General features: G+C 44.3%; 1 protein-coding gene across 2 annotated transcripts in view; it reads right to left on the reverse strand.

Annotated features, from left to right (window-relative positions):
• Fam171a1 (family with sequence similarity 171 member A1) overlaps window positions 1-12,626 on the reverse strand; it is a 120,605-nt gene extending 107,979 nt beyond the window's left edge. The window contains exon 1 of one of the 2 annotated variants that reach the window (XM_085835232.1): window positions 12,570-12,626. Coding sequence is in view for 1 of the 2 variants with exons in the window: in XM_021154949.3 (XP_021010608.1) it covers window positions 8,253-8,349 (97 nt within the window). In the remaining variant the exon portion in view is untranslated. Of the gene's footprint in view, window positions 1-8,252; window positions 8,523-12,569 lie in introns of those variants that run through there. The other variant, XM_021154949.3, reaches the window with a different exon arrangement.
• Between the last annotated feature and the right edge of the window lie 2,822 nt (window positions 12,627-15,448).

Raw genomic sequence — 15,448 nt, forward strand, 5'->3', positions numbered from 1 at the left:
CTGGTCCCTCAACACTACTTCAGGTCTTCTGCCTTCTGCTTTGGATAGATTTAGAACTCCATTGTCTTAACTTTTAAAAGCTACTTGACTATTTTAAAGACTCACAGTACTCATGAAGACACCGAATAATTGCAAAAATCCTTAGGCAAGATATCTTGGTTTCTTTTGAGTGGCAACTGGAAATCCATGGGTGGCTTGTATCTTCAAGGAAAGAAATGGCATTGAATCCTGTGCACGCCCACACGCTTGTGTATGAAGGGATGGGGACAACTTTGGGCGTCATCCCAGCAACATCATCCACTCTCTTTGAATCAGGGTCTGTCCCTGGGCTGGAGGTTAGCAACTGGTTTCGGCTAGCTGGCCAGTAAGCCCCAGAGAACACCCTGTCTCCAGCCTTCCCAACCCTGGCATTATAATTACATACATTTTTATGTTGGTTCTGGGGACCAAATTCAGGTCCTTGGCAAGTACTCTAGCGACTGAGTCATCCTCCCAATGACATATGCCTCAAGGGCAATGAAAACTATGTGCATGAAAGAACTGTGTAAAGTGTTCATCCAAACCATATTAACAAACAGACAAAGCTAGAAATACCGTGAGAACTGCAAGAAAACACCACAACTAAAAACAAGCTGGAGAGGAAAGAGTTTATTACTTCTACTGTGGTCCATTATTGAAGGAAGTCAGGACAGGAACTCACACAGGGCAGGATCCTGGAGGCAGGAGCTGATGCATAGGCCATGGAGGAGTGCTGCTTACTGGCTTGCTCCTTATGTCTTACTCAGCCTGCTTTCTTATAGAACCCAGGTCCACCAGCCCAGGATGGCACCACCTACCATGGGCTGGACCCTTCCCCATCAATCGCTAATTAAGAAAATGCTTTACAGATGGATCTTAGGAAGGCCTTTTCTCAATTGAGGTTCCTCCTTTTAGATGACTCTAGCTTGACATAAAACTACTCAGTACAAGTCCCCATCAGTAGAGCGGATAAACAATCTACAATAGTTAGAGAATGGAAAGTTGGCAAGAAAGAAAGAAAGAAATGACTGTATTCCTATCTCTATAACTTGGGTAAATCTCAAAACCTGTTCTGATGAACAGCAGACATCAGGATACATTCTATCCAGTTTCATTCATTTTAAGTTCTAGGAAGAGTACAAGAAAAAAAATCATCTATGGCAGGAAAAATATCAGAACTATGTTGCTCTTGAATGAGAGGGACAGGGACTATTTGGGGCAAGGAATGATGGGCTTCCTGGAGTGCTGGAAATAGTTTATATCTATCTTGAGAAGGGCTTGAGGTGCAAAGGTGTTTGCAAATGTTAACACAAAGCATGTATTTCCTCATATGTAAATTTCTCTAAGAAAAAAAGAACATTAAGCACTAACGATACCCATGCTAACATACTTGAGGGAAAAACTGCTACTGATACCAAACACAGGCTTAAAATGCATTTAAAAAAATCATGATTAATGGATGGTGAGAACATGTCAATAAACAGATACGTGATAAAGCAAACTCAGTAACATATCAGCCCTAGGAGCTTGTGTTTGAGTATTCATCACAATATTCTGCCTTTGATTTTTTTTTTTGTACAACATTTTCATGAAGCAGGTTAGAAAACAATTTTTTTCAGTTACATAAAACCATCATTTTTTATAAAAGTAAATTTCTCAGATTATTGTACAAGCAAAAGGAAAAGGAAAGACTGTTTTGGAAAGAAAAAGTTCAAGTCTTTTGCAAGCATTCCCAAACACTGATAAAAGTAGCATTTGACACATGACAGCAAATAGTTTTCTCCTTGTGCTGCAGGGAAGGCATCTCATTAGGATCTAAGCATCCAACCACACCTGAACGTTTTACACAGGACCACATCCTTCCCATCTTCCACCTCCCAATAGTGGGTTCAAATACATTTCTTTTGTTATAAAAACAGTTTGCCAAACACTAATGGGCTTTGAAATCAAGCCAGGTGAGGCTCCCGACCCACGATCCCACCCTGCTTTATAGACCTCCCTCAAGAGCCTCTGAGAGTTATTTATATGAGTTTCTCATCTCTTCTCCAAATCTGGATCCAAGCTTTGTTCTTAGGAGATGTGCAGCAGATGTCTGTTGAAGGGCGCTTTCAATAGGTCAAAAGGGGGCCAGACAGGCGATACTGTTGTCTTCCTAAAAATTCAGAACCATTAAGAGACTCTTATTTATGTTGGCAAGATACTATGATGATTGAGAGTGCACAAAATTAAATTTTATTCTCCCAGTCCTAAAGCAACATAGTCTGAAGGCTTTCTCAGGGAAACAGTGGATGCTACTCAGTGATGTGTGATTTGGGGTTAGTGGCTAGCCACCTGTGTCCCACATTTCTTTTTCTATAAAATGAGAATGGTATACATTCTTCATTAAAGAAAAAGATTCATTGAGGGGCTGTGGAGATGGCTCAGTTGGCTAAGTTCTTCTATATAAACATGAAGCCCTGAGTTCAAGCCACAGAACCCGTAGAAACAATCTGGGTAGACTGGTTGCCACTTGTTAACCCCAGAGCTGGGGAGGTAGAACCCCTGTGGCCACACACACTAACTCATGAAGTCACCTAACATGATAGCAAGCACTCAAGACATGTTAGTTAATAGCTATTATTTTTTCCTATGAGGGCACTTGTTTCTAATATACTAATAAAGTACTAAGTGTGATAGAGACACCACAAATACTTACAATTTGAAGAATTTAATAAATCATGGCTATTTTTTAAAAAAGCCTCACCTCCTAAGTTCTCATGTCAAAAATTTAAAAATTCAACTTTAAGTGTAGCACTTCTAAGCATAGCTTCTGGCATTACATAAGCCGTCTTACGTTTTCTTATATGCGCCAATGCCAGGTACTAAAGAACCCAAACCATTCCTGAGAAGTACGGAGAACACACGGGCTCAGCAGTTCTGGTTTGAACCTGAAATCACCTGAATGCTTGTCACTTAGTTAGCCATGCTGATCTGACAGGCTGGGAAGCCCTTAGGAGGTGGGGCCCAACTTCACAGAAGTGGGTCACAAGGGGTCTTTGAAGGTCATAGGCTAGCCCTACTTCCAATCTAACCATCCCTCTTCCTGTCTTCCATGACATGAACAGCAGGTCACATTCCCGCTGCCACAGGTGACGTGACTCTGTCATACATACCTACCCCTCAACGATTATTTTAACTGCTCAGAAATTAGGAGCCAGTATAAACCTCTCTTTAGGTAAGTTGATTCTGATGGGTACTTTGGTCACAATGGCTTAATAGTAACAAACACCAGTTTTCTCCTTCTTTGGAATCCCTAGTAGTAGCAAGGAAGTCAGCTTCTCTGTTCACCGGAGCAAGCATGATCCAATCTATACTATAGGACTACCTGACATCTTACATCTGCCCCCTTATCTCTGGGCTCTACAATTATGTCCTGGCAAAGCTGAGGAGGTAACTCAGTAGGTGATGCACCTGTCACACAAGCATGAGGACTTGATATCTGGATCCCCAGAAATGATGTAAAAAGCCAGACATGGTAGCACGTGATCGTACCTCCAGAACGGGAGGGGTAGAGACAGGCAGATTCCAGGGGCTTGTGGGTCAGCCAGTCTAGCTGAAACCCTGAATTCCAGGCTCAGCGAGAGACCCTGCCTCAAAAAAATAAGGTCCAAAGCCACTGGAGAAGGCAACTAATGCTGGCTTTTGGCCTCCACACATATGCACACACACACAAACACACACACACACACACACGTACATACATACACAACACACACATACGCACTGTAACAAAAAAGGACCTGCAGAGGTAACGAAAGAAAGCACTAACAAAGGGAACGGGGCAGAGATCACAGATTAGCTTGAGGGTCCGCCTGACTACACAAGCCCTTCGACACCTTCTCTGGCTCAGAATTTTATAAGTCCACCCTCTAAAAGTTTATTGATAAGAAACTATAATCAATGACCCAGCAAAGCCTTCATCTAAATTACTAATAAGGTAATAATTATATATATTTGACAAAATAGCAAATGTTACTACTAAGAAAATATTAAGATCCAACACACACATGAGTTAATTTCTTCTGTGAGACATATCTCCAGTAGGAAATGCCTCCTGCTAGGCTCTTTATTGTGACAGTGTTGTGGGGCCAATGAATGACCAGAGTACAATGCTACTGCACCCAGCTGTCCACGGAGACAAGACAACTCGTCCTGATTTTGAAATTGGAAGCCTTACTGATGTGAGTCACCCAAGAGACGCTGGACAGATTTAATCAAAGTGTTCAGTGTCTCTCCTCCAGTTCTGACATAAAAAAAAAAATCTTTCTCTCATTACAAATTCAATACTTTTTTTTCTATTCAAATCCCAAACTCAAGAAAATAAGTAAGCAAATTAAGGTACTCATTTGATTAGAAAATAGGTGTGTCTTTCCTCCTTGAACTTAAAAGTTCCTTCTCCTGTGGGAAAGAGCAGAAAGCAGGAGACAAGAAAGACACCAGCTTTAGCAAAACCCACTGGCAAATTGTCTGTACCCAGACCTTCTTTCTTTCTTTTGTGGCTATTTTTCACAATTTCAAACTACCTCGTAGTCTTATGCTTTGTGACAAATAATGGGTTTTAAAATATTTGATGACTATATTAAACTTATATTTGACAGTCCATCTACCCAAATAGATCACCCAATATGAGGCAGCTTTATCTGATGCTCGTCATTTGGGGAGTCAATCTGAGACTGGGACTCACTACAGAGACAGTGCTGCCTAGTCTATGTCCAATGGGCTGCCTTCTACCTACCCAGATTCTGGGAGCATGGAGTGAGGTGTTGGGTACTGATGTTGTTATCAGCACAACTTCCCATGTGTACTGTGGGTAACATCCGAAATACAAAGAAGCACGGCGGACTAGCCTTTATGTCATGTGTATTCGATTTTACTTTAAAGATATTTGGCTAATTTCATAAAAAGGATATCAGTGATATCTTCTAGTTGATTTCTTTTTCAACTAGATTATAAGATGAGAAGGGTGAGGAATACACACACACACACACACACACACACACACACACATCCTCCTTTTGAAGCCCAGTGGCCTTTGGAAGTTCAACTTGTCCATGATCCCAGATGTGAGCCCATGAGTTGTACTTAGATGTTATTGTCTTAGGCTAAGGAATGTGTACAGCTTGTTGGCTGTGCTTCCTGTTAGCCCCCTCAATTCATTGCTCCTCTGTTTTCCAACTGAACACAGCTTAATGACAATCGAAGTTCAAGTGTGTTAGAAACCAGGCCTCTCCAAAGGAGAAACAGCTAAACACTCACTCAATTATTGCAGCACATGGTAGATTTTCTGAGACTATGGAGAAGTTGACATATCGCTATACAATACCTTTCTGTCAGATAATAACAAAACAAAGATCAAATGCCAACAGTCTTGGCACCAAGGTCCTGATGTTGACCGTTCTGTTGGCCCATGGTCTACGTAGGGCTTAAAGGTGACAACTTTGCAGAGTCCATCTGCACAGCTCCTCCTCAGAGAAGCATCTTCTATCAATTCCCTCTCAGTGTGGTTTTTTAAGAGGCACGGAAAGTCGCTAGTCAGCATGTTTAAATAAAGCCTTCCCCACGAAATGATCTTATAAACTATGGTACAATGCAGATGAAACAGAGAGAGTTTACAGTCACAGCTAGTCACAGAGCCACTAACTGTTGTTGTGTAAGTCACTCTGCAGATGCAAAGCAGCTACAGCCAGTAAGCCAACCCTTAATTTTTATCATGAATATTTAAAGAGCCAAGCATTAGAAGAAAACTTTGCAGATATTAGTTTCCCTAGATATTACCACAAAGGAGGTATCATTGAGTCCTGGGAGCCACCAGCAATCCTAGAGTGGATGGTTTCCGGTATGTCTGAGATTTCAGTATTTTTTCTGAAGTTAATAGCCAAGCCCTGTTTGTATACAATGTTTCTTCAAAATTTAATTCAAGCTCATTTCCATAACAAAAGCAAAGCTCTTACAAATTGGATTTTCAGATGAAGTATACATACTTCCTAAAATACATGCAGATAACAAACCTTGGCTACACTGTGGTAAGCACTTCAGCAGCTCCCCCACTCCTACCCCCCACCCACCAAGGACTATGTGCCAAACAAGTTCACAGTCGGCTCACCTATGCACCATGAAGTTAGTTAAGCATGGCACTTACCTTCCTGGTCTACAGATCTCGGAAAGCAGAGAAAACATGAACTGATAAACCATGTTGGCAGAATGATAGCTATCCAAAAGCTTTGAAGAACTCAGCAGTTTAAAGGTATCCTCAAATGACAAGAGAAACTGTCCATTTCCAACCAGCTCAAAAATCCAGGTGCCAGGTGGTGTTTCAGAGACTTCCCATATATGTGTTTCGATTGACACCTTAAAAGTCCACCCTTACTGGAAAGAGCAAATCAATAAAGAAACCCAAGAGGAACACTATTCCAAGATATTCTGTCTTCTACTGAAACTCGAGGATATACCTAGCCAGGGCACAAATAGTCTCACAGGTTGGTCATTACTCTCTCACTTCCTGGGAAATTCCCTGTCAGAGGGTTTAACAGTAAGACCTCAATAAAACATAGTCTTAGACCTGAAGACAGTAGATATTTTTCTTCCATGATTTTTTCAATTGAAGCCATGTATTTTCGTATTTTATAAATGAATGAATTCATTATTTCCATGTATTGCTATTTCAAGTGAAAAAAAAACCCCAACCTGCCCTTCGAAAATAATGGGTTTGTTGAGGCACAAATATTCATTTAAAAAGCTGATTCAAAATGCAGTGGGGTCTAAATGAAAGAGGCTATCATTCAATACTGATGACCTAATGTCATAAGTATCCCCCTCCTACTGTGACTTATGGGTCTTCTGGAACCCTGTTAATACCTTCCTTCCATAGTATACATTACCAAATTCACACCCAATTCCTAATGGTCATATTTTAATGTCAACTATGGGTGCAGCAATGTATTTAAAAGATGCCAACCAGCGATTCAGCAAGCATTGAGCACAAAAACCTCCAACAGCATTAACTGAACTCAGACTGTCAACAGACACCAAGAAGATATTGGGTGGAAGTCAAGGCTCCCCTGGTCCCAAGTTTCAAAGGGTGGGAAGAAGGATGAGGCAGGGCCCTGTGATAGGATACTGGGATGGGCACTCCTTCATGTGTGTAGAGCTAACTTAGCAGGGCACACCTTTCTGTCAAGAATCTTGCCAAGGGTCTGAGTGCCTGCAGGAGCTCACATAAGACCAGTGAAGGCCCCTCCCTAACCAAGTTTACCCTGGGCAAGAGATGCCCTGGCTGAATTCACACATGCTCCTCAGAAAAAGGCAACAGAGAAGCACTAGATTTGTCTTGACAAAATCTTGTCAAGGAAGCTCCAGGGTTGTCCTCAAATAAATTCAGATTAGGAAAAAAAAAAAAAAAAAAAAAAAAAAAAGGTTGTGGCCATTCTTGTACAGATGGAAAGCAGATTTGTAAGAGGCCAAAGATTAGACAAAAGGCAAGAGCTGGCGACAGACAGACATAGAAATGGTTTTAAGTGATTAGGGTTTCCTAGTTCCAGTTTTCTCTCTTTTCAAGATGATCCCTGTGGCTGCTCAACAAATCCCTAAAGGTCTGAGAACCACATAGAATAAGGGGGTCGGGGGAGAAGACCCCAAAACTTTCCTAAACTGCGGTGGCAGACCTGGGGTCGCCAGGGCGCAGGGGGCACCCTGGGGCGGCGGCCGCCCCCTCCCCGCCACAACAAAAGGGCCGAGCGCAGCCCCTCGCGCTGGAACTCCAGGACCAGAGCTCCAGGGATCCCAGAGAGGGAAGCGGGGTTGGGGGGTGGGGGTGGGAACCAGCCACCCAGGTCTCTCCCTCCCGCGGGGGGGGGGGGGGAGTGGGTGGCAATGGAGCCGTGTGTCTGAATCATGCATAAAGGAAAGCACCTCGGATATAAGCCGAAGAGTCACCAGCGGCTGCCACCCAGGAGGCAGCCAGAGCAGCTGGTGCCACCCAGATCCCCCGGGAGCATCTGCGCCGCGGGCCCAGCGTGTTCCCGGGGCGGCGCCGCCCCCCGGGTATCGCGACGTGGGGGACTGCAGGACCGCGATGCAGGTCGTGCCGCTTGGGCCTCCGCCACAATGCGGCCGGGGTCCAGCCGCCACCGCGGCCGCGCCAGGCCCGGGCGCGACACAAAAGCGTCCCCCCTCCAGCCCCGCCACCGCCCACCGACCTTGGGCTCCCGCGCCGGGCTCCCGCAGCGTCTTGGTGACTGCCTTCCAAACGTGGCAGCCGAGCAGGCAGAGCAGCAGAGCAGCGGACTTGCTCATCTCCGCGCCACGGGCGCCGCGGGCCGCTCGGGCTCGCCACGCTCGGTCACAGGCGGCCGGGCGCCGCGCCTTCCTCCATAACGCTGTGGCTCCGCGCGCCCGGCCAGCCGGCCGCTCCCTCCTCAGAGCCCTGCGCCGGGCTTCCCTAGACCGCCGCGGCCGCTCAGCCGGCGCCTTAACCCCTTCCTGCCCCGCCCCCCGCCCGCGGAAGCGCACGGGCCCCGGGTCCGTGGTGCCACCTGGCGGCCGCCGCTCTGCGGGAGTCCCTGGCGCCCCGGACCCCTGGCTGTTCCTGCAGCGAGGAGGCCTTCGACGTCACGCTGGGTTACCTGCGGGTCCGCAGGAAGCATTTGAGTCTAGGGTGTGACCTCTCATCCTGCAGCTGTCCAAGCCACTATCCTCTGACTTCCCCCAGGGTAGATTTGACAGCCAGACTTATAGGTCAAGTGTAACAATACCTAAGGCTGGCTGCAGGAGGCCCAACACCACCGGTTCAATCCTCCTAGTATAGCATTGGAAGGGAAGGGTAAGGAGGTTTTTAGTGATAAGAGACCCTGGGTGATTTCTCCCCATCCCCACCTCTGTTTATGAAAGAAAAAAATCCAATGGCATGTTAAAACACAACAGCAAAGACTATGCAGGAGCATTGCAATGGGGACTGTTAACAATGGAATTTTATAGCAGGGGAGATATATTTTGCTCAACTTGGGACTCAGCAGAGACAAACAATCATTTATAACTAAGGAGCTGTTGAGTGTATGTTCCTGTGCGTGCACGCGCGTGTCCTATGGTGAAAATTACCAAGATGAAGCACTGGGGATAGGGATCTAGCTAAAGTTACCCAGGAAGATTCTTACTGAAGGTAGGTCAGGAGTGAAGCATGACCACCCTGGCCAGATATCTAGCGTGTTTAGATATCCAGGATGGACGAGCAGGCTTGCTTATACTAAATTGTACAAGAAGGGAACAGGTAGACCCAGGAGATTGGAAGCTTAGTATCTGAGAGAAACTTTGTCACAACCTACATGGTTTGGCATAGTGTCATATGCTTGTGATTCCAGTACTCAAGAGGCTCTCACATCCAAGGTTAGGCTGAGACACAGTGAGACCCTGTCTAAGCACAACAAAGGAAGAGGCGTTCTATTTTCACAGGAGAACATGGAAGCTAGAGAAAGCTAAAGAACCTGATCCAAAGCACACAGCTGGGCTGTGGTTGGGGTGGCTAGTTTGAATGGCCAACTTGAATCTATAATCACCTGGAAAGGAAGGATCAAGGGTTGGGGTGGAGTGAAGGGAGAGTAGACTAGGTTGACCCATGGCAGAGGGTATCAACTTGTGGGTCATGCATGACCCCTTTGAGGATTAAATAAACCTTTCACAGGGTACACTTAAGACCATTGGAGATTTTACATTATGATTCATAATTAGCAAAATGACAGTTATGAAGTAGCAATGAAAATAATGTTATGGTTAGGCGTCACCACAACCTGAGGAACTGTATTAAGGGGTCACAACATTAGAAAGGTTGAGAACCACTGGCCTATGACCATGCCTGTAGGAGACTATTTTGATTGTGTTAGTTGAGGTAGCAAGATCTGCCCATTGTGGGTGGCACCATTCCCTAGAGTCTGAACTGTGAAAGAGCAGAGAAAGTGAGCTGAGTGCTAGCATGCATGCCATCCACTGCTCTCTGTCCCTGATTTATGGGTGTGATATGACAAAAACCTTCGATTTCCTGCCATTGTGGTGACCCTGCTATCATGAAATATAACCTGGAACTGTGAACTCCTTTCCCCATAATTTACATGTGACAAATGTCACTGCAGCCAGAAAACAAACAGAACAAACAAACTCAACAGTAGAACATTTTAATAAAATTCAGTTCTGTTTTAAAGTTAAAGCTCTTTGCCCAGATCTCTAGACTGCCATTAGTCAAAGAATGCCACTATCAGTATGATTACTTCCCTATCTATTAACCCAGTTTTGCCCAAATGTTTCCCCATAAAATCCTTATGCCCACCTGTTTCCCTCTAATGAATCCCAGCTCGTGCTGCAGTGACCCTCACAGTGGCCCTGCACTGAGAAAATCTACTCCAGAATTACTGCACGCCTAGAGATGCTTCCAGGACATGAGTCCAGAAGGAGGCTCCTTATTGTGATTGTATTAATAGTTCATTAAGTGATGGTGGGCACTGCCCCAGAGCGAGACTAAGGGTTGGTGCTTGCACAGTTGACTTTTTATATATAAGTTCTTATGACACACAAAACTAGAAGATGCCAATGCTACAATACGTATAAATTGTACAGCTGTACAGGTAGCAGATAGTCAGGAAGTCAGAAGGAATCCCAGCTATTAGGGACAGCCTCACTATTTCTCTTTCACTCTAGCATTACAGCCGTCTTGCTGTTATTCCACATCCAACTCCTAGCTAAGAGGAGGAAATAAAAAGCACACTGAGCCCTCAACTCCTGCTTAGGTGCCAGCCCACAGGACAGAGTACAGAGCAGCTAGATGGCAGGTGGAGGATGGCTACTGCCAACAGAATGACTAAAAGGAAACCTCTGCAGAGTTGAAACGTATCCATTAGAATAACTCATAGAGAGGTGGAGAGACAGCTGGACGGACAAAGTGTTTACTGTGTGCAGTAAGAATCCAAGTCTGAATGTGAAAAGCTGGACTCGTTAACACTTACATGATCCCCGAGTTCCTAAGGCAAGATGGGAGATAGAGTCAGGTGAATTTCGGGAAGCTCATGACTGAGCTAGCCCAGGATACAGAGCAAGAAAAACCAAGAGACCATGCAAGTTGGAAGGCAAGGACCCATACTGCCCTCTGAATGCCACACACCCCATGGTACCCTTGCCTACACACACATACACACACACACACACACACAGAGAGAGAGAGAGACATTCGTGATTAATTCTGAATTTGGGATGTTCTGTGTGTACATGAAAGCATATGTTTGGGTACATATACACATCATCCTTAGGTGTTGTCTTCAGGACATGATCCACTTTGTTTTTTGAGACAGGGTTTACTCACTTTTACCTGGAAATGACTAACCTGGCAAAGGTGACTGGTTGAAAGCTTCAGAGATCCCTGTGTCTGCCTCCCTCAGGACATACCACCACACAACTTTGTTATGAGTGATGGTGATTGATTTCAGGTCCTTGTGCTTGCCAGGCAAGCACTTCACCAACTGCCAGTCATCTCCCCAGCCAGGGGATTCTAAATGTATACCACTCACTGGACTAGAGTATTTCCTCATGCTGACATCTTTGTTTGATATTGTTTCTCCTTTATAAATAATGAAAAAGAAACACAAAATTTAGTTCTGCTCAATAACTTACCACAATTGTAACACAGGTCTAATACATGTCTGTTGATCACAATCTGCCTATAGCATGTCACCTGTAAGAACAAATTGAAAGCAAAAGGCTCATCATTGCCAAAAGTGTCCAAATCTCTTCATAACTCAGGTCCAGTGAGGTCCGTGGCTAGCTCCCAGTGTGCTGTCAGTGTCCACTTCTGGGCTTTGATGATGTGCCACTGATGAAAAAAGGTGCCACAGTTTGGGAAACTGTGGAGGGAGCATGCAAGTCCTTTGATAATATCTTAGGAGTTTATTATGATTTCAAATACTGTTTCCAAGAGCAAGCACATCTGTTCTACATTATTTTTATAAGCTTCATTATTCGCTTAGACCATTGGTGTATGTGTGATGCTGTGTAGTTCTAGAACATTTAAAGGAACAAGAAGTTGGAATAAAGACTACACAATCCTAAGTACAGATGCTCGAATGTGCTGGTTGTTGTCATTATCACTGTTACTGTGTGTGTAACAAAGCTCTCATGTAGAGTCTGGCCTTTAAAGTTTTCCCAGCAACACTGAAGTTTACATAGTTTCTAATAATAGAAAAACAGTTTTGGGATTACCACCACATCTATTTTGCAAATGCCCCCGAGTAATAGAAAGAGGTTAAATGAGGTTTATTTTGCACCCTGCCAGCCAGTCCCCTCGCCAAAACAGAAAGCCAGCCCAGAGAAGCATTCTCTCATCTCATGGATATTTTCCAGTTACTTGGGTGGGAGGCTAAGAAAATACAAATTCAGCACCATTGCACAAGCAAATACATTTGCAAATCATGCATCCACCATTATGTAAGAATGAAATAATCACATTTATCCTTTACTGGAATAAAAGAAGTTGTTTTTACCTTTTTCTTATGTTCCAGTCATCAGACACCCACTCAGCAACTGCAGGGGGATAAAAGTTCTCAAGAGGGTGTGTTTGCCGAACAATGGGCGTTGGGAGTGTTCTTTCCTTTTAGATCCTTTCCTGTTGCTTTTATTAAAAGTGCTCATTGTTTGAGTAGAATGACTTATGACTGTGCTTACTAAAAGTTGCTTGAGTGTGCAGTATTTTATTTCAGTTTTTGAGACTGGTGCCAAAAGACAGCAAGCTACACACAGAACTCTTTCCTGTCTCAGTTTTCCAGAGACCTTGACTTTCCAACTGTGCATCAAGGTTTCTGAGCCTAAGCTTATTTGTACTACCAACCCTTTTCCTGGTGTCAGTGCCCCTGTGGTGGGATTTTAATTGTCTGAGTCTACGATTGAGAACTGTTATGCGTTCTCCATTTCCTCTCCTAGCCTCTGCCCCAGATCCCCCAGCCCCGAATCATGAGCTGCTAACAAATAGCTAACTACTTAGAAGCACTGTGCAGGTTAGGAGGTGTGGTGTGGACAAGGACTGTTTGCTGGGATTCTTGTTACAGGTTAGATTAAGTGTACCTAAAGGTAGGAATTGAAAGGGCTTAGCACTTTGGTCTAAACTCCTTTTTCATCCATTAAAAGGGGGGGGGATAGAGAAGGCTGTTAATGGAGTTCAGTTAATAGAATGGTTGTCTTACATGTACAAAGCCCAGGAGCCACGCTGCCTCCCCCTCCCCCATTGCATACAACTAGATATGGTTGTATGTGCTTTTAATCCCAGCACCTGGAAGGTAAACACTGGAGGATCAAGACCTCTAGGTTCTTGGCTGCATGGTGAATATGAAATCAGTCTGGGCTACATGACAGTCTGTCTCAAAATAATTAATTAAATAAATGAAAAGTAAGAGGATTGTTGTTGGGGTATTCTATATTTAGGTGAACCTTAATGTTCCTCTCTTAGGTCAGGCTCGGTGTCTATATGTAAATCCTGTGTTTTTTTTTCCAACAGAGTGTTTCTTTTCTAGACAAGCTATAGCTTTGTTTCTTTCCCCGTCAGGAGAGGCATTCCATCCAATAAAGCGTTGTGGCAGCTCTGTGGGAGAAGCTCTGACTAGAGATGAGGCTGCTGATGTGAATCTCTGCTAGCGTGCCCGCAAGTCTCCATATACTGTTCTCCCTCCGGTGACCTGCAGTGACTAAGGAGTCTGGGCTACTTCCCAGCTACCTTGATCAATAGGTTTTACCACTGGGGAAAGTGTTCCAGGCTAGTGCTGGTGGAGAACCAACCTGCTCAGCAGTTCTTTTCAGGCCAATTCTAGCTTCTGAAATGCAAGGAGAGCTGTCTGATTTTGCTTTTCTCTGACTTGCTGTCTCCAGCAAGGTGAGCTCAAGGGAAGAGGGACAGTGGATGTTCCCATTTCTATAGCTATAGATATGGATATAGGTATATAGATATGTGTGTATGTATGTGTTTGTGTATATGTATATATACATATATACATATAGTTGATATAGATCAATATATATTGACATATATATAAAGAGGGCAGAGAGCCCGCTCAGTCATTAAAGTGCTTACTATGCAAGCAGAGAGCCTGTGTTCAAACCCTGGATCTACACAAGAAGTTGAATGAGATGTGCATGACTATAACCCTAGCATTGGGAAGGTGGAGGCTGATGAATCCATGGAGCTTGCTGGGCAGACAGTCTCGCCTGCTTGGTAAGTTCCAGGCCAATAGGAGACCCTGTCTTAAAAACAAGGTGGGTCATGCCTGAGGAACGACAGCCCATGCACCTACCTGCACAAGCACCTGCACACACATGAGCACATATCACCTTCCTTAGGATCCTTGTGATTACTTTGTTTTTGCTACCATCTTCTAAATAGCTGTTGCTCTGAGTTGATCTAAATGATAATAATAATAATAATAATAATAATAATAACAGTAACAATAAACTATTATTAATAGTATGCGAGTTTGTGTGGGTGTGTGCATGTGTTCGTGCATATGCCAGTGGGAAAGATGTTTGGTATCTTTCTTAATCTCTCCACTTCTGTTTTTCTTTTCTCCCACTCGTGAGTGTGTGTGTGTGTGTGTGTGTGTGTGTGTGCACGCGCGCACAAACACTCAAGCCTTTTTTTCTCTTTTTTTTTTCTTTTTTTGTTTTTTTGAGACAGAGTTTCTCTGTGTATCTCTGGCTGTCCTGGAACTCACTTTGTAGACCAGGCTGGCCTCGAACTCAGAAATCCTCCTGCCTCTGCCTCCCAAGTGCTGGGATTAAAGGCTTCCGCCACCACCGCCTGGCTCAAGCCCTTTTCAAGACCAGCAAGCACTTAAGTCACTGCTCCTCTTCAGAGGTACTGCCTCAGTTAGGCAGGTACTAATGTCCCAGACTTGAGTTAAACCTGACATCTAGTTCTAAATAGAGCTAGAGATGGAGACGCTAATTTTCACCTTTGGATCAAGCCTAAGTCTTATACGTAAGGGGAAAAGGAGTAGATTCTTTAGGAGAACATTTTGTCTGTTATCAATGGAGGAGGAACGATGTCAACACTGTCTAATGGCATGGTGTACTGTATGCGAGGCACACTGGCAATTGTCTCAGAGGGGCAGAGTAGAGCTATTCAGATGGGTAAGCCTTAATTTCAAACCTTAAAAGAAAATCTTTTGAGAGAGAAAAGTTTTTCCAACTGGAATTAATGAGAGAGAAGATAAAGCCAGCAGCTGTTGGCAGCCATCTTCCTCCCGTGAGGTAAAAACTTAAGCCTGGAGGAAAGAGAAGAGGTCAGAAGTAGGAGCCCTGTCCTGGTATCCAACCGACTTCTGAAGCTTCTCCCTTCTGGAATTTCTCTACATGTGATCTTGTAATTTCTTTTTCT

The sequence above is a fragment of the Mus caroli genome, unplaced genomic scaffold (genome assembly GCF_978045245.1).
Source record: "Mus caroli unplaced genomic scaffold, Mus_caroli_1 scaffold_2, whole genome shotgun sequence".
NCBI lineage: Eukaryota > Metazoa > Chordata > Mammalia > Rodentia > Muridae > Mus > Mus caroli.